Raw genomic sequence first — 14,739 nt, 5'->3', positions numbered from 1 at the left:
GCCCAGGATGTGAGTGGGCGTTAAGGCGTCTGGGAAGGATCTCAAAACTGGATTATAGATGGCAGAGAGTTGGTGTCGTAAACCCCGCCTCTGTTCAAAGATGGTCGCTCACAGTGGACATAGATGCTTCTTTCACTCCTCTTTCAAACCATCTGTCCTCTCTGTCCAAAATGTGAACATTGGCATCCTCGAAAGAGTGACCTTTGACCTTTAGATGCAGATGGACTGCTGAGTCTTGTCCTGTGGAGGTGTGGAGGTCATTGCAAGCTCCTTTGACTACGATGACCTGGATGACTGAGAACCTTCACAGAAACATCTTGTTTTATTGCCGTGGTTCTTTAGAAGCGAACGATCCCAGTCTCGGAGGACTCACAAATGTAAAGTGGAATCTTTAATGTACACTTTATATATTTCCTTTGTAAAAGCATGGACGGAAGGGTATGCTAGGCTTTGGCCCACATCAGTCTAAAACTGTATGTAACCATGAATAACGTGTTTGGGAAACTACCTGCACAGCAGGCAGCACTGTTAGTTCTCTCAGTCTCAGAGCAGCGTTTCTAATTTTGATTGAAACTGTCAGAGAAAACGGCAGCTTTGAGCAGCCATGATATTAATTTACAGAGGCTGTTAGAATTATATGTCTAACGTTAACATGTTGGTGACACAATAATTTCATCCTAACGGCACTGACGTATTCATAGGGTTAATCTTTGAGACAAAATATCACGAGGTCGTCATGATTTTGCAAATATTCCACCTGGTAGTGCAGTTTGCACAAATTGTTTTAAAAATGCACTCAGCCTACAAACATTACTGATGAGTCAAGATCTGCACAAAGTGACAGAAACACTGAAGCAGCTGCACATTTTATTCTTATTGTCATGTTTGTCCTGTTTGTCAGGTGACAGCAGAACCAACACAAAGCTCAGAGAGCAATGGTGACTCAAGATCACAGGTGAAACTGGATGATGACCTGGTGGTTTGTGACTGTATTTGAAGCACATGTGTGACTGCATGTATGTGGAGTGTCTCACTGTCATTCATCAGGTGACAGAGGCAGCTCTGCCATGTTGTAGCTCAGAGGTGACTGACTGATGATTTGATGCTATAGATTAACTTGTAATATATTTTTATTATCATGACAATTGTTAGGCTGCTGATGTAAATTGATTCATTAGTGTATGTTTGACAAAGAATCTGAATTGACATGTCTCACTGTTTATATGGCACAAAGCCATGTGTTATTTTATCAGGTGGCAATATGTCCTAGTGCAGTCAGAGGGGAGGAGCCAGGGCCAAAGGTGAGGCACATCAAGCACAGAATAATACTTTTAATCTGAGGATAAAACGCAGGTACTGAGGCTGAAAGAAGCTTCAGTGCTCTCAGAAGACTAAAAACATGGCTAAGGTCAACAATGACTCAAATGAGATTAAACAATGCTACTGTATGTCCACCAGGACAGACTGGACAGTATAGATGTAAAACCAATATGCCAGCAGTTTATCTCAGTTAGTGAGAGGAGCAGGCCTGTGTTTGGCTGCTTCACATAGTGGACATTGAGTTGTTGTGTGGGGCATGTAGCCCATGTCTGTTGCTGTAACCGTAGTTCATGTTTAGAATAAAAAGCTCACTGACTTGATCGGGGCAACAGTGTCTAAACTGTTGCATAATGTTGCTGAGAGATCTTTGACTCTGAGGTCATCTTAGACGAGTAGTTTTATGGACAAAACCCAGCAGGTCACTCAGTGTTCCCTTAGTGCCAAAATATAACAGATGTTGGTGTAGTATAACTGAAGTAATGTTGTTAAGTCCTTAAAGTCATATTCTTTTATTGTCATGACTGTATTTGAAGCCATTTTTATTTTTGTATGATACCTGATTTATATGGAATATGGCTGAAGTAAACTAAAGCCTGAAATACTTCGTCAGTCATTTGTTTAATAGTAATTTAACATTATATAATTCACATATAAAACTATGAATTGTAATTTTAAATGGTTTAAAAGCAGGTAGAATAGCATATGTAGGCAAGTATACTTCTCCTTTTTTATCAAGAAGCAAAGACAAAAAGGACAAAAAAAGAAACAGGGCAGGTTCAGTGGTCGGATCGTCCGTCCCCACCGACGCCAAAACCAAATCTACGCCCTTGTGTAAAAGTATAGAATGGAAGTTGAAATGTAGTGAAACAGGAAATAATTGGGATTGAATTGGAAATAATTAATGTCGGCTAAAACCTACCAACCTACCTTGAGTGTAGCTGTGAGGAAATATACTTGATTTTACACATTTGTGTTCAATGGAACGTTTTCACTCTTTGTTTTTGTGTAGTTTATTTTGGGTAATTCCGTCACCATTTGTGTGAGCGAATACGCTCACGTTTTATTATTTTTATTTTTTATTATTTTTATTTATTATTTTATTATTAATATTATTCTATTATTATTATTATTATTTATTATTTATTTTATTATTTATTATTTATTTTATTATTTTTATTATTTTATTATTTGTTCGTAGGGTTTTTTTCTTGTTGACGACCTTCCAGCTGTTTCTGCTGAACATCTGCCTACGAACAGAAAACTTGATCAATGTGGCCAGTTTGCTTAAGCCAACAGATGTGTATCGCAGTGTGTAGGAGAACCCACACATACACTGTGATAAATGAACATTTTGAGTACACGGTCGTGTTTCTTGGGCCAAGAGTCCTGAGTGCTGTTTAAAACTCTCAGTTAGCACCAAGTGACTGCAGAGACCGAATAACCACATCAGTGTTCTTTTTAAATTATTGGTTGTATGAAAAGTGCTGAAACATCTTATTTAATAGTTGTTATTTCTATAGTATTGATTTAGTTTGGCTTAATATGTAAACCCTTAATGATGGTGTGACTTGAGCGGTCGAATAGCAGCACGATACAAAGGCTGCCTACTAACGACATTGTTTTGTTTTGTCAGTGTCGGTGCTCCTTACTGTCTTCCTTCCCATAGAAACAGTAAGAAAGTATGATATGTTTTATAGGACTGTGAAAATGTTCTCTGTCATCACGGCTGCACGACGTGTAATTCATCTGAAATAAGTAGAATAATGGAAAAAGAGAACAAGTAACCAAAGAGGAGACGGTAGGAGTATTAGTTAAACTATTAAAAGTGATGAAAATAAAGCTTAGACAGGTGAAAACTAAAAAGTTTAATAACAATCACTGAGAAAAGCTTTAAGAGAAACATTAGCTCATTTTGAATTTGAATGTTTTTTGCAGATTGGTGAACCTCTGCCGACACTTCTGAGAAACGCTGCCTGCGTCAGTCATGTGACGAAGTTCACCACATTATTTGCAAAATGTTATATTTTTCAGTTCCACTTAAAGAGCTAATATTTTGAATGAAATAGTAAAATGTCTCAGTTTAAACCTTTGGTATGTTTTCTATGTTCCACTGAGAATAAAAAATCTTAGCATTGTGTATTTGAAATTGGGTTTGTAATAATTATTACTTTAAGGTAATTGAGAAATAAATGTATTAGCCAGAAGAACAGCTAATGCTAATATGTGTCCAATCGTATCAGTGACACCTTTTTGTCTCGCTAGCTCTAAGCTTAAACAACGACATCAGCATAGGTAACTATGAGGGGCCACATGAGACCGAAGGTTGGGGACCACGAGCGTGCCTCCATGATTGACCTTTAAGTAACTGAGCAGACAACAGCCCATTGAACTCCTTTTATTAGATTAAACCACAACACAGGGAGTAGTGCAGCCATGTCGTCAGGGACACAATACATGCTACAAAAGAATCCTCGTACACGGTTGCCATTGCTTACATTTGGTATCTTGATAGCAGTAAGAATAATAACAGAGTTGTAATTAGAAACATTATCTGGCCAAAGATGTTCATGTAAAGAAGTTCAGATTAGAAACTCGACAGGGGGACAAGTCACACTGCTGTAAGATGACGATGGACTGCTATGATATATCTTTATTGCAGTACTGTGTATATTATGACACGTCACGTCTCCTCTATCCTCCGCTAGCTCGTAAAATACCGGTGGTTTTACGCAGGCTGGAAAATGGGCAAACAGGTGATTTCCAAAGCATTCTTGGGCGGGGCACTGCGCTTCACTGAACTTCTCTACACTTGGTATGCATCAGTACGTGTACAATTTGTGAGAGAAAAGGAGTAAAAAAGTACAAAAAGTCTGACTGACTGGTTAGAGAGAAAGACTTTGAGGGGTTGAGGAGGGGGGCAAAAATCGTCCGATCTACTAAACACACGGCTTTACGGAAAGGGCCGTCCTCTGGTAGTAATGAAACGTCATTCACTGCTCCTTTTGCTGCTTTAGCACTCATTTACTTCCACTGAAAAAGACAAACAAGACACTCCAACAGCCTAAGAAACAAACAAGAAAACAACTCCTCTGAATCCATCGTGATGATATGCAACCCGTGGGCGAACGCGAACGAAGTGGATGCGATGGTAACATAGAACAATCTAACTCCTGCTGAAGTGTTTAGCTCCAGTGCTTCCACTTCATTTCAAAAATCCTCCATGTTCAACATCTGTTAATTTGTATGATGACTGGATTGTTGTGTTTCAGTGCGCGTGGAGCAGGGGTTTAGTTCTTAGCAACATGTACCACACCTAATCTACAAGGAAACATGCTCCCACACTTAAAGCAGTCAAAAGAAAACGTCTCGACAAATCACAAAAAACCTACATCCCATACGACGGACTGACTGCGGTCAACTTTTTCCTCCCTAGTCAGTAAAAATGATCTCTCCCGGTTCTCCCACCACCAAAGTGTCATTGCGCTGCTCCGATAAGGCTTCCTGTCATCGATCATAGGATGCAAAATGAGGAGCTTTTTTTTAAGGCAGAACCTAAAGGCATGCAAATTAACTACATTTACAGTATTTACCGACAGCACGAGCATGTTTTCGGAAGGAAAAGTTGGACAAAGTCCATCTCTTCTAGAGCTATTGGTACTTGAGACGATGGATAGAGTGTCTTATTGGAGGCAGATACATTATCATAGGAATTTGGTTCGGTTGACGTTACTCGGTATAATGAAACACACACAGCTAGCGCCAGTAAACTCGGAACAATAAATAGAGTAGCGGCAAATTCAACGTAGCACATCACTGATGCGCAAGCTCCAGTAGAATGAACCTGTATGGAAAATACTTTGCACACTTCACATTTTGGCAGTTGATCTTTAAATAATTTAAATATATATTCATATTTATAGATCTATATATATATATTTATATATATTAATTGTGCGAGGTGTTTATATGTAGCGAGAGTTGTGTGTGCGTGTGTGTGTGTGTTTGTACTGTGAGTGCGCACCTGCACACTAGTTGTATGTTGTGTGTAGATCTTTTATAGCAAATAACATTCTCATGCACACGAGTGTTTCAAACACAAGAAGCAGATCCATTGAAAGGTAGTCCAAGCATATATAGAGATTTTTTTTCAGTGGAAATAGCTGCAAACTGAATGGAACATGAAATTCTTTCTGTGCAGTCCGTGGCGGCTGGTGGAGCGCTCCGCTCGCCCTCCGGCCTATTTCTGGAGGTCACACTGCAGCAGTAATACGATGGACGGGTCGCTCTTGGCCGCCTCTTTGAACTCCTCCAGCGAGATCTGATCGTCGTTGTTCTTATCCATCTTGGAGAAGATCTTGTCCACCCTCTGCTCGGGCGTCAGGCCGTCCTCGTTCATCTTCATCATGATCACCGTGCCCACCATCTTGTAGATGGCCTGCAGGGGGAGGAAGAGGGCAGAAGACTTTTAGAGCACGCTGCAAAGTTTCCTTCAGCTGCCAGTCTCTAAATCTGTACTCTAAATATATGTTCCTGTCTATTTAGTCCTGAGGAGGCTGTAAAACGTTGTGAAACTAGCACTTGTGTTAGCTGTTAGCTGCTGTTAGCTGCTGTTAGCCTGTTAGATACTATTAGCTGCTGTTAGCAGACGCTAGCACACGTTAAAGATGCTTTACATTGTTGAGCTCGGACACTTACATAATCATTCTCACACAATATGAAAGTGAGATTTTTGGGATAGTTTTTCCTGGTACTGGCTGGCATAATATTAGCTTATATTAGCTGGCTTGTTGTCAGCTGTCTGGAGATGTGAGGGCTGCAAGTCTGAACTGCTGACAATAAGTAATTGCGACAATATTGGGAATAAATTGACAGTTTTGTGTGTTAGAGGCGAGGCTTGAGGTGAGGAGGAAGAGGATGACATGGAAATGAGGAAGGAGGGAGACTGTGAAAGATGTACATGTTCAACTGTTGCACATTTATAGTTTGAAAGAGCTATTTGTGATCTTAAAATTCAAAGCAACTTCTATCATAAGTGGACCACACATGTGGCGGCTCTCCAGCCACAGTCCAACACCTCTATTTAAGATGGTGGGACAACATGGCAAGTTCCACAAACTGTGTCTGCTCCTCCGTATTCTCTATGGATTAATTATGAGTTTATGAAAATACAGAATTAATCACTAATCGATGTATATTTACAATATTCTTATTTTTCTATAAATACCCTCAATAAATTACTTACTGTACCTTTACGTGGAATTTAAGCTTCTGAGTTCGATCTACGTGATAAAAATACTGTAATCACAAACTCTACACAGTAACTTATTGTGTAGTCTGACAACAACAACTATGACAAACATGCTCTTTACTGTTGTTTCCTACTAAGCATTTCCAGTAGCTTCTTCAAAGAGAGAAACTCCACTGCAGTTATAGCCAGTCGGCTGCAGAGCTTTCTCGTGTGCTTTAGCTAAACCTATCAAGGATGCTGAAGTATGAAGCTGCTTAAAAGTGGTGACTTTGATAGTAAAGTTTGCTGTAATGTCTATTAGGAGGTTCTATTTGTCGGTATAATTGGATATGCTGATCAAATAAAACAAGGACAACACAATATCTGCAACCTGCGCCGACTACAGATGTTGTTATTGTTGTTCACCCGCACGACCGACAGGGTGAAATACAAATCTGTGCAAGTTTCCTCTGAAAAAGCATGAACACCGCCTCTCTTCTATTGCTGCTGACACAAAGCTTTTTAATTATGTCTTTTGTAGTCAGAGAGACATTAAATTCTATATGTTTCAGATCGCCTGCAGGCGGAGAACGAACACTGCATATTTTCCTTCAGCTGTCACGTTCTAATGTTTTCGGGTGTCTTCGGATGTGACGTTACCGTTCAGAACAACTTCACTGTGGATTTTGTTGCTAATGTTTGCCTGCATGAAACAGTGGGAAATGCCTTTGGGAAGCATGAAAATGAACTGAATGCTGAATATGAAGAGGCATCAATTCCATGTTTCTCCAAATGGCATTTTATTGATCCTTAAACAAGGATCACGAAAGAATGATAAATTAATGGATGCCTCAGTGCAAACAGGTCGAGGGGCAGGAGTGGCCTGAATTACAGATGAGGACGTTTGTCTTTAGCTGCAAATTGTTTGAACAGCCTGTCTCAGACTCGACAGCCTCAGCTCAGCGCTCAGTAACCAAAGTACAAAAATAGTTGTCCTGGTGACTCAGCAAGTTACAAAGCTAGTATAAGGCTGTCCAAGTAAAAATAATCAAACCCCTTCAGAAAGTTTCTAACCACATTATACCTCGATGATCTCCAGCATCTCCACCCGTGTGATTTTGCCGTCTCCATCCAGGTCGTACATGTTGAAAGCCCAGTTAAGCTTCTGCTCGAAACTGCCCCGTGATGTGATGGACAGTGCGCAGATGAACTCTCTGAAGTCGATTGTGCCATCGCCGTTCTTGTCGAAGGTCCTGAAGGCGTGCTGGGCAAACTTGGACGCATCGCCATAAGGGAAGAACTACAAAGAAAGAGAAAGGGGTGGGTATGTACTCGGGTATGTTTCTATGATTCAGTCATTTGAAGTCATTGGGCACAAGAGCCTTTAGATAATGTTTCAGAAATACAACCTCTAGTGTTTTTCACATGAGTGGCCAAATAATGTACAAACATGACGTCTCCTGAGAAAGCAAAGCATTTGCAATCAGTGAACACTGATTATCTTGGGTGGCTAAATGAACTTCGATTTCCTATTGCAACTTTTGTAGGCTGTAGCTTTGTTCTCATTAGATTCACCAGTGACAGTAATTGTTCCAGGTGGTCTGTTTGGCAGTAGGATTACTCAAAGTTGTGGACAAATGTGCACAAAGATTTAGCAGAAGTGTTGGCTGAACGTCTGAAGCTAATCTGAGATGGATGAACTGAACTAACAAAAGACTCGATATCCTTGTGGACCCAGCCTTGGTCGAGGTTTTCAGTCTCACGTGGCTGTTGCTGTGTATTCATGTGCAACCATCCATACTGTAAAGATGTCCTGGATAGCTGTCGCTTCCAAACGCCCAGAGCCTGCAGTCTTTCTTAAATTCTAGTTCCAAAACAGGCAACTCCGGTTTACCGTGTTCACGAGTCCCTGAAGGTGACCCCAGGCTTTCCCATGAGTAATGAACGTCAGGATCTCTGACACAAGTCGCAGCTAGAACTACTTTACACTTTAGCTCCAAGAGATATTCACACGGCTGTTTTATCCTGACACGTGTGACTTTAATGTTCCAAGTTACATGACCTTTTCCCTCACAGCTTTGTTTCGCCGGACTTCCTGCTGATGCTGATCTGATGTCTGATACATGTGCATCTGTTGGCTATGCGGCTGCTAACGTGAGGGTGATGATATTCACCTGCAAGCGCGGTAGAGCCCATACTTTTGTCATTTCATCAAACCTAATTAAATCAATGTTTTGTAATTACTTTAGTGATTAACTCACTTTAATTTAGCACTTTAGCCCGATTGCTAGTGAAAAATGCCGATAATTATCATCATCGGCCTTCTCAGCAGGACCACATTAGCATTCTGATTGGCTGAAGGTGTATTTGTAGCATAGATGCTACCTTTAAGGCAGTTCTGTAGATAATACCTGAATTATGTAACTAAAAACAAACCAGTTGAAGGTGTAACCATGTGCAACATAATTTCATTTGTTGAATGTTGCAGATGTTTTTATTTCACTCAGCTTTCCTCTGTTTTTGTCCACTGATGCCTAATTACACAGCCCATCTCTGCTCTCGACAGTTCAGTAAAGGCACAGGATCCACTGGGTTTTACCCCCAGTAAAGTACTTGAAGCACAAAAAGTGTGTTGAGAGTCGAAGCAATCCATATCATTACTGCACGCCAGCAGCATATGAACACAAGGGCAGAGATTAATGCTGTAACTGCGTGGAAGGCCACCAAGCCCCCGCTCAGCTCTTTGTCATCTACCGTACAGCACGAACCCTGTGGGCGGCTGCGAGAAGCTGAGCCATTCATTAGACATAACCTTCCGTTTGACCTCCCTGGTAAAAAGTCTGGGTCGATGGTTAATCTTAGCTTGAGCGAAGCTGCTCCCTGAGAACTTGGGCGGGCTGCTTCAATCTTCATCGAGCAAATGGAACAAAGAGAAAGATATTCCATGTTGTTTTATTACTTTTGCACCTGATTTCACCATAACTCGTTCAAGGTCAGGCGCAGCCATGCCACAGAGTGAACGTGTAAAATATGAGCAAAGGAGTCTGTGCAAAAGAAGAAAGTCAGGCCCTCTTAAACTTTGTGTAATCTCTGCGTGTTCACAGGCTCACATTCAGGAACCACAGCAGGCATGCGGGTACCTTCCCCATTTAATATATCTGGAAATGTCAAGGCATCCTGCTTGTACTGACATTTGCAGAACTACACAATGAGCAGCTGAGTTGAAACACAATTTTTCTTTTTCTTTTCAGTGAACGTCACATTTCCACTATCAGATTTCACTCAGAAAGAAACGCTGTCGTCAAAAGAAGACTGATATTTCCTTGTGCAGTAATCTTTGACAGCATGGATTTGTTCTTGGACCTTACCAGCCTTGCACACATAAAAAACACAAGCAAGACCCCGGCACAGCACAGAGCGGGAATCAATGACAAAGATATGGCATCGATTAAGCTGTGAAAATCATTAAAAGCGTGAACAGTTGAAGCTGTAACTTCAAAGTGTTGAAAAAAGCCTGCAGATGGGTAACAGGCAGCAGTTAAATCTGGCTGGTTTTCACAACCAGTGGAGTTAAAGCAACATTAGCAGTTATTTGAATTGCTAAAGTCACCCAGCTCCGTTCTGGCCAACATCAGTGTTAGACTCGGGTTTGTGTAGAAGCCTCATGCTCCCCCATGTTCACCAGCAGGTTTGCTGTTCAGTGTTGGACACGTAGTTTACAGCAGAGCCTTCATTTAGATGAAAAATGTATCTGGTCAGAAGTGTGGGGTCACACCACCTGTTCTGTGAATTCCTGTGTTTCCACAGGTCGATAATATCAAACACCCAGACTCTCTGCTGACTGAGTAACTACAGAGTTATTCAGCGGTTATTCCTCCGGCGCTAACACAAAAACTGTACGCCTCAAGCTTCATAGCATGGATTTCCAGGGCTGAGCAGATCCTGTAGCTGTTGTGTGCAGGTAGCCCAGTACTCGTGTCCATACAGTGCACCTGAAGCGAAAGAGTGAAATTGTGTCCCAGACAAGGTAACAATGAACTTAGTCACACAACAGAGCTCTGCAAAGCTGACTATAACTCCAGAGTCAGAGGATAACTCCCTACAAGCTGACCACAACAACCTTCACAGCTTTGGTTTAAACGGTGATATTTTAAAAAGGATAGCAGCCGATGACAGCTTGGTGACCGAACTCATCAGTTTCAAAGGCTGCAGCCAGAGGAGAGCACCCGTCAATCATTATTCGTTATTAGCACATGCACACAGGGGCATTTAAGGACGCTTCCCAGCACTGGACTCTTGAGGGGCAACCACAGGTTCTGTCCCTCTGTGACATCCTGTTACGTCACACACCAGCAGCACATGTTTTGATGGAAACCTCACATAGCCTCTCTACTTAAACCAAACCCTGCATGACAAATTTTCTGCTTTATTCCCAAATGAAGTGCAGTCCAAGGTGTTTTTCAGTGTTCGCACCGTTGTTGAATCTGTTTTCAGCTAGTTCCCAGAGCCGCTGGCTGTCCCTTGGTTGTATAGCTTCGGGCCAATGAGGACTGAGACATGTAATGTTCTGTTGTTTAAAAGCCAATGTAACGATACTGGAATACACAGCAGATGAACTGGAAGTGTAATGACTCTCATTGACTCTCACATGCTAAAGTGACATGACTTATGCAGCATATAGTTGCTTGTTTGCACATCCAGAAACATTCGTTAGGTGTTTGTGTAGGTTACAGGACAGCACAGAAGCTCTGATCACAGCAGCACAAGAGCATCCTCTAAGCACCACAGAGGCAGGAGTCCACTGACTGTATCACCCATGCAGACTGTCCAAAAGTGCCCCAGAGACTCAGCACAGAGCAGCGAGATGTTAGAAGCAAGCTGGGATGGTGTACAGTGGGAGGCACAACCAAGTGGCTGTGCTAGCGTACAGGAACATCTGTGCCACGTATGAAGTCTCCAAGCTCCCATAGGAGCTTCCAGTGTTCCACACAGACAAGCAGCTGCTGGCCGACCAACCACACGCAGTGGTGACTGACAACGATAGATGAGAGAATCCCAGCAGACAAACAACAAAATAAAGACATACTCGGTGCCATTAGGAGCATCAGGCCCTGTAACCCCGAACCTGGAACAGTGACTCCAGCAGGTTCCAGGCACAACATCAGAAGTTTGAGGAACAGCTAAGATGCACAGAAACCTCAAACTCCTAGGCCTCTGCTACAGGACCTATACATGCATGTATACACGTGTCTGTATACTGATCAACTACAGCAAGCCAAAGCCCATGTGTGCAGCAGACAGTCTCGTCACACTCAGAAACAAGGATGCTGCCCCATCCTGCACTAAGACTGGGGGAGGAGACAAGGCCATGAATCCTAATGGGAAAATGGATTGCAGTGACTTGGAGATGAGGGATGAAACCACAGAGAGTAAGGGTTAGACCGTGTTAGCTCAGGTTATAAAAGCCACAATGAGGTCCCACCCATGTAAATTCTGCTGCAGTGCGAGCCGATCAGACTGCAGTGGGAAGTTTAGAGAAGTTCAGAAGAGAAAAGATATGCGGGGGAGGAGGGTGTCAGCGGGCACAGAGATGAGAAGAGACAGAAGAATTTCAAAAGAACGAAAGGAAAAAAGGAGCAAGGCAGACAAAGTGTGAGAGGGAGAACGACAGAGCTTACACCCATGATCCAGGTCCTTATCTGCCCTTTCAGAGAAGCCACACTAATGCGAGGCTGGAAGTCCCTTTAGGGCAGGGACAGCCAGCGCGAGCCAGCTTGCATGCACGGGACGCTTTGTGCATCAATGCAAAGTGGCTTCCTTCCCTCCTTCCCCCGCACGGTTCTGCCTCAGATCATCCCCCAACCCCGGAGGAACGGGAGGAGGCACGTGGACCTACGGGACGACGCGGGAAGAGTTGAGGAGAGGGAGGAGGAGGCTAAGTGAGAGGGGAGAGGAAAGGTGCCAAGGAAGGGATGCGGGAAGGATGTTTAAGGGGTGGGAGGGGAGCGAGAGAGAACGCCACTGCAGTTCCCCAACAATCTGACAAGTTATGAAACAGTTACGTAAAAATGAAGAAAGAGCAAACAGGCAACAACAAAACGTTCACTCGATGGCACGCAATCACAGTTTAACAACCAAAAATGAGCTCGTCACCACTTGAAGGGACCGTGTCCTCGACTTTACACTTACAGATATTAGGCCGTTAACGTCTCCATTAAGTCGTTCTCTCCTGCTGGTCTGGCAGCTGTTTGCAGCCGGCCATCAAAGCCGGCTCAGTGCCAGACCGCTCAGCCAAGGGCCAGGCGCACAGGCGCAGCTGCTCTAATAAAGGCTAATGTCGCAAGGTTTGCATGCGTGTGTGTGTGTGTCAAGGCTGATTCTGTCAACAAGCACACACCACCTGAAACATGCTGCTGGTAAATGGAACATTAAAGCCTTTATAATCAGCCTGCAAGCTGGTACTGGTGCTGATCCAAACGCTGGGAGGCAGGGAGACTGGGCAAGAGAGGACAGGAAACGCGTGTGGGAGAGAAAGACACTCAATCGTCACACTTAACTGAAGGCCATTTCACACTGACAGAACGACTGCAGGATCATGGAGCAGATGAATATTGCAGCTCCAAAGTGCCGTGAAACTGCAAGTGACTCAAACGAGCTCATCAGTAACAACCAGCACAATGACTTTGACTCCAAAATAACTTCCAGGAAGTGTCTGATCTGCATTTCTCTTTAGCTGAACTCTGCCGGCTCTTCAGATAAGCGTTCGGCTGAAACTGCAGCTTAAAAGCTTTGAGTGATGACATCACAAGGGTCAGCATTTAAAGACATTATATTTACTATCCACAGTTTCTGATACAGTTTGGAAGCTGCTAATACTAAAACTGCTGCACTGTAATGTGTGTGTGTGAGAGACTGATGAGAAGCAGCAGATAAGGACGAGCTGTTTGGCATTTCTCTGCAGTTTGAGCTAAACTCGCCACCCATGACGAACTCTGCAGTCAATCCAAATCCCCGGACCTTTAACCAGGAAGTATTTTCATTTTGACCAGCGCTGCCAAGTTTCTGTTACCTCTCGCTGAGCTTTCGAGCTCATCTTGCTAATGAAAGTGGGCAGCACTGCCAGATATGAGTGAAAGCTGTGGAACACGAGAAAGATCAAGTTTTATCCACTCAAACGTCCACAGTGAAGGTGAGACAAAAGATATCGTAGTTTCTGAAGGCGATATGGCGCCAAATGCAAATTAAAATATAAATACATGCAGGTGATGTGACAGGATTATCCTAACAAGCCACCATCACACAATGACCCTATTATGATGTTATCGTGACATCATCATGACTCTGACTACAATCTAGGCTCCAACCAACCCAGACCTAGAGACCATCTGTGATCGTTGGGGTGGCACTGGTTGCTAGGGAAAAATGAGAATGACCAGCGAGTGAGTGATTGGTGTAAAACTGGCTGCTACAGCCCTACTCACACATGGGTCAGTGCCCACCCCCTCCAGCAACTCCAAGTTACTATGGAAAAGTAAGTATTAAACAACTGGTTGTTGGAGGTCACCTGGATAAAACTGGTCATACATGGAAAGCTGCTTTTAAACAGAGACAGGAGACTCTCCTGTACAGTGAGGTAATCTGAAGTGTAAATACATTCGATGGCTTTTCCTGGAAGCAAATTATAAGAATCCATCAGTAAATTTAGTGCTGAATGTATTTTGTTTTTAAATGCAAGCATCACTGCTTTGCTTTAACCTCCTAGGACCTGCGTCCACATATGTGGACATCACATTTTGGGTTATTTAGACAAAAATACTCAATTTTGCTCAACAAGGGCCTGATATCCACTTACGAGGACATTATCCTGCTACTGTTCTATCGAATATCCTCATAAGTGGCTCTCATTTTTCTTAAAAACAAAAATAAGGTAAAAAAAATAATCTGGTGATTCTTTGTTTTTACATTCATCAGGTCCCAATCAGCCCAAATATCAAAGAGAAATTAAAAATGCTGCTGTGGAAGAGTTCAGGTCTGAGGAGGTTAAAAATAATAACAGATGCAAACCAGCCTTATCATGCATTGTGCTTATAATCTTACCAAACAAAGCCAGTAGATGAGCTGCTTTACATGCTGCAGACCTCTGCAAATGTCAAACCACATGACCTATTACCATCCATGCACTCAGAGTCCCA

At 42.7% G+C, this 14,739-nt stretch overlaps 1 protein-coding gene across 1 annotated transcript in view; it reads right to left on the bottom strand.

Annotated features, from left to right (window-relative positions):
- Positions 1–3,699: 3,699 nt before the first annotated feature.
- vsnl1a (visinin-like 1a) overlaps positions 3,700–14,739 on the bottom strand; it is a 35,870-nt gene continuing 24,830 nt past the window's right edge. The window contains exons 3-4 of the mRNA XM_004542275.5: positions 7,632–7,847; positions 3,700–5,755 (exon numbers count right to left, since the gene is read on the bottom strand). Of these exons, the coding sequence (XP_004542332.1) occupies positions 5,558–5,755; positions 7,632–7,847 (414 nt within the window). The 3' untranslated portion in view covers positions 3,700–5,557. The remainder of the gene's footprint in view (positions 5,756–7,631; positions 7,848–14,739) is intronic.

The sequence above is a fragment of the Maylandia zebra genome, linkage group LG15, assembly GCF_041146795.1.
Source record: "Maylandia zebra isolate NMK-2024a linkage group LG15, Mzebra_GT3a, whole genome shotgun sequence".
Lineage (NCBI taxonomy): Eukaryota > Metazoa > Chordata > Actinopteri > Cichliformes > Cichlidae > Maylandia > Maylandia zebra.
This window is presented reverse-complemented; position numbering and strand designations above follow the sequence as displayed.